Below are 7,489 nucleotides of genomic sequence, written 5' to 3'. Positions count from 1 at the left end.
CAGGGGTGATGGGGAGAATCCAAGACCCACCACCGCGAGGATTACCTCGGGGGTGGGCCACGGGGTATTGAAGCCCTAGCCCAGACCATCCTGTCAGAGGAGAGACTTGGAGGGAAGGAGAGGAGGAATTATCTGTGTGGGAGGAGAGCGGAGTAATAAGTACCAGGAGGCCACTATTGTTGGGAGTTGCTGATCTGCCAATAAAAGAGACTATCCGTTGTTACCAAAGACTGTGTTGAATTCGAAACTATTACCCTGGGACCCAAGGGGTTCTTCTATACAGGTCCTGTCCCATATTCCTGGGAGTATAGAAGATGGAGGCGCTGCACCACTAAGAGATCATGGAGGCTACCACCCCAGAAGCCCGGTCCTGGCTCCCCAATAACATCGCGGGAAGCTCAGGCCCTCCTGTTTACCACAGGTATGCACCACACCGCATGTAATCTGCCCTCATGCACCTAGACACCACCGTAGAGTCTGGGGGAAGGGGGGAAGCAGGGTTACAAATATAAGTATTATTAGTTCTCTCTTGTATATATCTGGTCTAATGTCTAGTAAGGATATATCAAGCATAACTATTCAGACATGATTTATATAATCAATCAATATAGATCATACAGGTTATAACCATTAAATTGTATTAAGACCAATGCAATGTATTATCCAGGGAGTAATATGATATGGATATAGAGCCCAATCTGACCCTTATGTGTAACATCCATAATAGATGTATATACACTCTAAAACAGCCATATAAACCATCTCTAAAAAAAGAGTGATGTCTATAGACTATATTGAAAGCACTCATATTAAGCCTCAATTGCGAGAGTGGCTACTAACCCATATATAACTCAAATATTTTCCCTGGAAAGAACATATAGCATACATTTAGAATAAAATTCACAGAAAGTGGGCAATTTAACAATGTAAATTGTAAGGTGTCTGCAATATAAAATGACACCCCTCTTCCTCTCTTTGACCTATCTCTCCTAGAAATGGAGTATAAATGAATGGCGATACAGTATTTGCATCAAGGGTTTTAGGGGTTAGCCATGTTTCTGTGAGAACGCTGGCTTTTGGTTTATGCATAAAGCACCATGCCCTTAGTTCATCCAGTTTGGGCAGCAGGCTCCGGATATTTATATGGGCGAAAGAGAGACCTTTTTGGAATTTGAAGGGGTATTCTCAGGGGTATGGGACAGAGTTGAAAAGGGAGGGCCTGGGTTAAGTTCAACATCACCTGCTAAAGAGAGTAATAGTACGAGTAGAAATTTGAGAAGTTGTTTGCAAATTGTAAATTTGTGATGTTTGCCATTAGAGTGAGCGGTGGTTGGTGTGCTGGTTTTCAGAGTTCTCCACTAACATTCAGTAGATAGTGCAAGGCTTTTGAGTAATCCAGGGTGTATGGTGATGTTGGGTGTGGGCCAGGAGGGGGGAGTTTGTGGTGGATAGAGGGAGTAACATTTCCATGAGGCCACAAGGAAGAACAAAGTTGAGATACATACCAGGTTCATTATCACAGAGGTAGGTAATGTTGCATGAAGCTGTTAGCCAAGTGAGTGTGCGCAGACTAAACAGCAGAGGTGTGCATTTTCCTTGACAAAATGTTGTGCTGCATTGCAATGTTAGGGCCTATTCAGGGTTTTTAGAGGGCTGAGGGGGGTGGGAGGGGGGGCAGTTGTGTACAGTCAGTGTTGGGAGAGGCAGCAGTAAAATAAGATGTAAAGGGGGAGGGGTTAAGTGTGCAGGCTAACAAGCATGGGAACATAGTGTGGTCAGAGTAGCTCACCGTTTGTTGCCTGGTGTAGAAGAGTTTGCAGTAGCTCCAGTCCCCTGTCCCCCTCCAGTCAAACAATAGTCTAACTATATATTCTCACTTAAAGGTGATCACTTTTACGATGCATCAGTTTAGATGGGAATGCTAACCCTGCCAATGCTTTCCCTTAAATTGGTGTTACTCTTATACATCTAAGCAGTCACATGACTCCCCTCCCCCCCCCCCCCAATAAATCTGCCTGTTACAAGTTGAACGATTAGCAGCACACAATTAACAAAACAACGTTTGCTATTCAAAACATACCAGAGATCGATAATAAAGGCAGGATGGGGTGTATATTTGTGTTGTTGTATAGGGCTGAATCCAATTGCGATTGAGAGAACTTCAGTTTCATTCCGGAAGTCGTGGGACAGATCTAGCTATTGAACATTCTGGTACTAAATTAGAGAGCAGACCCCAGACTGATGTCAAAATGATTACAGAAGATTATCATTTTGTCTTGTTCACATCTCCAAAGCTTACTATTTGCACACTTGTGTCATATTGCTACCTCTCTGAATTGATTTGGGCTACGAGCCATGGAGAGAAAGATGTAAAAATGAACGCCCTCTGTCATTGTAAGTGCTCTCTCTTCAAAGTACTAACAAAGAACTGAAGGTCACAATTGAAAATGCACACGTTTCTTTTATTGGAGCTTGGCCTTTTTCCATTGTATAGTACACTCCTCTACTGCACCAATCACATTAATGTTCGGGTTTTGCATATTGCATTAAGATAAGACTTTATTGACACTTTCGGGAAGCAGCATGATCAAAATACTAATGCCTCTGCTGTAAAATTTATATCAGATTTTTATATAAAGTACTAAATTAAAACTACACAATAATGTTTCACCATGCTGATAGGTGGCATGTCCGTTCTAGGTCAAACTATATGGTGAATACAGCACTTATGTGATCACAAACATTACGTCGTGAATAAATATATTTCAAAGAAATAAGTGAGTAGTTTTATGTATGATTACAAATAAGCTGAACCATCTAGTGAATCAAAATAACCAGTTTTCTTAATCAGAATAGACAAGAGTGCTTTAATTAACATAGTCTCTCTTGCCAGCTTAAAACAATCAACTTCACAAAAACATGAACAATATAAATACTGTGAACATGTGAGTACACTTGCATACTGAAGTATTTTTGTAATGTAATGTTATTCATGCGTTAGGCCTAGATTCTTTTGTAAGGTCAACATAAGCGTTTATCATAGAGCTTGGTTTTGTTTTGTGCAGAGCTTTTAATGATATTATTACTTAATTCCCTATACAACGTTGACAATGTACTTACTGGGTTGTTATACCTTTAGCTGTTCACAGGCCTTTTTATCTGGACATTGCATGCATTTATATAATATCCTGACAGCACACTTGAAGAAGACAACTGGGAGGTTTTAAAACCTCAGTATACTTAAGTAATAATCCCCGCAGGACAGGGTAATTCTTGGCCATTAATACAGAGGGTGGAGGAGTTGAAGGCCTGAGGCGAATAATAATAATAATGCAAATAATACAAAAAGGTACCAAAGTACAACTGTGCGTACAAAATAAATTAAATGTACTAGCTTGTTACATCCTCAACTCTTAAGTATATGCAAATAACTATTCAAATATCTTATTATCATAAGGGAACATGAACCATTCAGAATCACGTGAAATAGAGTAATATATAACGTTTTTTAATTCACATCATACATGGAAATGAGTCAATAGAGGTGCATATTAACTTGAAAACATGGTAATGTCTCAAGGTTTTCCATCTTGCTGCTCCAATTTTTCAAGATATCTTTCCAGTTTCTTCAAGTTTACTCTATGCATCATTAGAAACTGTCCATTTAAGTGAAAAACGGGAATGTCATGTTTATATCTCTCATACCAAGCCGAGTTCTCTGCACGAGTGATGTCCACTTCCTCTAAAACAAACTAAAACAAAGAGGAAAAAATTAGCAAACAAAAGAGAACCTGAAAACAATACCTGGAACACACAGATTACTACATATACAGTACACACATGCTTCCTTTACTGTATTTACATGTGCGTGTATGTATATGTATATATATATATATATTCATCAAAAGCAAAACAGTGGCGCGCGATGTAAAGGCATACGAAAAAATACTAGTAGTCTGTGCACGTATCATAATGTAGTAGCCATAGAAATACAGCACATCACACAAACCAGCGACAGCGGCATCAACACGGCACACAAGACCTTCATCAGGATGCGATACAAATACACTGGTTTCACATGGCCTTTTTCTGCTTAACCCCTCCACTGCCAGACAGCAACAATGCACTGCTTTGCAACGTGTTGCTGGCCCAGCTGGCAGCAAAGAGGTTCATGTAGTTGATGCCAGCTAATCGAGTAGGTTCCTCCATTCCTGTTTCTGTATCTGTAAGTTCTGCATTTTCTCCCCCCCAAGTATTTAACCTTTACAGTGGTACGCTAGGGTCCCACTTCCAATGCACCATGTACGGTCCGGTGGCATTGTAGCATTGTGACCACTCATTCCCAGCAGGCTACACGGTGAAAGAGTTATTTTTGATCAGCACTTAAAGTGGTAGAAGTGTTTTATGTAGCTATTTAATACCTATGTAAAGTGATATGCAAAGAGGTTTTACAATACGGCCATATGCCTCATTTCTTATTGAAAGAACGGGAGCTATTCTTAAATATTTTATTTCCCTTTCCAAGAACACAACGGAGAAGAGGAGTACAGCATTACAGGTGAAAACAGATTTAGATGACAGTGTAAATATGCATGACCTAGAATGAAAAATGTACTGCTATTCCAATGCTAATGGCACATGAAGTCGCACTGCCACTTATCATACAGGCCAAGACTGCCTATTTATGTGTTGAAACACACCATTTTTCCCCCCGTGCTCACTGAAAACAAATCTCTCAATCTAATACAAGTCAATGGAAAATTAATATAACTCTTGCATTTTCCTACCAAAATGCTCTGACCAGAATATGCATATGCTGGCCAGTATGCCACTCACTTACTCTGATACAGAGTTACCTAAACAGCAACTGTATGCTGTAAAAAACATCTAAATTAGCATATTAATATCAAATTTGTTTCTCCAATGTAAACCAGTGTAAGGGTGCCCAGCGGCATTTTATGTATATAAATAGCATTAATTAAAAACTCAGAGCCAACTCTTGTAACATTTACTAAATCCATTATGGGGATAACCCCCCAGAATATAATTATACCTTTTGTCTAATGCCCCCCTCCCCAATCAGTTCCAATCAAGGTCTTGTTGGCCAGTAGCTGGCCCACAATGTATATACCGTGTGATGATTACTTGCTATAATAAATATTCATATTCCCTAATGCTGCTAATTAGAAGATTTGACAAAATACTAACTTTTATGAAACATATTTAAAAACAGGGTTGTCTGATCATTTTGGATGAAAAATGGTCACTTGCCACTAAAACTGGCTGCATCAAGTACTGGGAATGAACTCATCCAGGGATCCAGCTTTGTACATCCACACACTGGAAACAGGATAACATTCAAACAGCACCTCACCGGAGACTCGACTTCTGTTATCTATTTACTTGTCTGCACTTGTAGCCTCTACTGTATTATGTGGGCAGAACAGGCAGAACGTTCCATGAAAGAATGATCATTGTTCTTCAATCCTTAAGGCCCGTTCTATACTGCGTGCGTACGTGCGTACACCTGCCGCATGCTTTTCCCTGTTATACAGCCGGGAGCTACAGGTACGGTGTATGTGAGTGTGTGTGTGAGTATATGTGTGTCCATGGGTTGTGTGAGTGAAGAAAGTCCTAAATAAGATTTTATTAAAGAAAAAAAAAGTTTAATAAATAATTTTTTATTTTATTTTTGCACTCATTGACACACACACACACACACACACACACACACACACACACGCACGCACGCACGCACGCACGCACGCACGCACGCACACACACACACACACACACGCGCACACGCACACACATCCATACAAACACACATCCACACACATAGATACGAGCGCCGGTAGCGGCGCAAAATCATCCTTCCCACCGTCTTCGCCGCTGTCTGTCGGCTTCCCGCTCCCTGCCGTGCGCGCGCGCGCGCAGCACTTGTATAGAAGGGCTGGCTGACCTCAGCCATCTATAACTGCCGTGCGCGCGACGTAGCACGCCCCGGCACTATAGAACCAGCCTAAGGCTCTTACACCCCGGCACTATAGAACCAGCCTAAGGCTCTTGAAAGAATTGACACTAATAAACCAGTTGCTAAACATTTTCTTGACGTGGGATACCAAATGTCAACACCAGAGTGCCCTGTCAGGAATCCGCTCCGCGGGTTACTGGTTACCTTACCTTGCAGACCGGTGCAGTTCTGGAACAGCTCTCCTGATGTTTGCTGCAGCCTGGATTCACTCACCAAAGCTATACACACTCCCTCTGGTATCTACTGCAGCTGTGCAGCCTATTATGCAGCCTAGACTTGCGTTCATTCATTGGAGCAATATCTTCACACCCCCGCTGGGGATTGGCCTGCTGGCCTTTAAGTATTGCCTTCCCATAATGCTCCTTGCCGAGCATAGTCCTTACCGGATGTCACCAACTGTTCTGCCACAAGCTCTTGCTTGTTCTCTTGTGCTGAAGCGGAGGTTTCCCTTGCGTCCTTCAGCTTCCTGTTCTCCTGTGCTGAAGCAGAGGTTTCGTCCCTGCGTCCGTCAGCTTCCTGTTCTCCTGTGCTGAAGCAGAGGTTTCGTCCCTGCGTCCTTCAGCCTCCTGGATTCCTGCACTGAAGCGGAGGTTTCGCCCCTGCGTCCTTCAGTCTCCTGGATTCCTACACTGAAGCGGAGGTCTCCCTGTGTATCTACAGCTTCCTGGTTCCTGGGGCCTACTCTTTCCCTAATCTAGAGAGGCCGTGTCCTGGTTCCTGCGCTGCTACAGAGGATTCCCTAACCCGCTCAGGACTCTTGCGCTGTAGCGCTGGTTTAACCGTGCAGCTAGGCGGTGTGTAAATCTGGTCTGTCTTCCACCTCCTGAGACCAGTACCATGGGCCATGGTCGCCGCACGCGCAGAGAACCCCCCCGCGCTCATAAGCCGAAGCGGGGTTCTCCTGACTCCCTGTTGCCGAACTCTTGCTTGGACAATGTTTATTCTGACGTCTCCTATCCTGACCCTGGCTTGTACAACGACGATGCTGTCTTCTCCAATCCAGACCCTGCTACGTACGACTATGAACTGCGCAATCCGGATCAGCCTGCGAGGTTTAAGGTCGGTGCTTTTACAACCCTACCTCAGCCACGCGGTCCGACCCGAGTTTGTGGCGAGCACAACCGTGACAGTATGCTTGGCCCCACAAACTCGGACCGTCCTGTGGTGAGGGTTGGTAAGTTTCTGTCTGAACTCCTGTCCCGGCCCGTAGGCCAGTCCCAGTACCTATGCGAAATACTACCTCAAATGGGAGATCCGTTTATGTTTGAAGGTTTAACCCCTTTGCAAAAAAAAATGCCGTAAAGATCTCTTTTTGAAGGCTTATCGCCTCAAGTACTTAAAACAGCTTCTGGCCGCTAGTATTCTCTTCCCTGATTCCCCTTTGTCTTGGGATAATGTGAATCCTGGGAAACTGGCCACCGCCTGTAATACAATCCATGCCCTGGCCTTATCATT

The 7,489-nt window shown here is 43.2% G+C and overlaps 1 protein-coding gene across 2 annotated transcripts in view; it reads right to left on the bottom strand.

The window, feature by feature from the left end:
* Window positions 1-2,456: 2,456 nt before the first annotated feature.
* C1H5orf63 (chromosome 1 C5orf63 homolog) overlaps window positions 2,457-7,489 on the bottom strand; it is a 55,901-nt gene continuing 50,868 nt past the window's right edge. For both annotated transcript variants that reach the window (XM_075600448.1, XM_075600439.1), the window contains exon 4: window positions 2,457-3,752. In XM_075600448.1, the coding sequence (XP_075456563.1) occupies window positions 3,576-3,752 (177 nt within the window). In that variant the 3' untranslated portion in view covers window positions 2,457-3,575. The remainder of the gene's footprint in view (window positions 3,753-7,489) is intronic.

This window comes from Ascaphus truei, chromosome 1 (assembly GCF_040206685.1).
Source record: "Ascaphus truei isolate aAscTru1 chromosome 1, aAscTru1.hap1, whole genome shotgun sequence".
Lineage (NCBI taxonomy): Eukaryota > Metazoa > Chordata > Amphibia > Anura > Ascaphidae > Ascaphus > Ascaphus truei.
The sequence above is the reverse complement of the archived record's forward strand: the minus strand, read 5'-3'. Positions and strand labels throughout refer to the sequence as shown.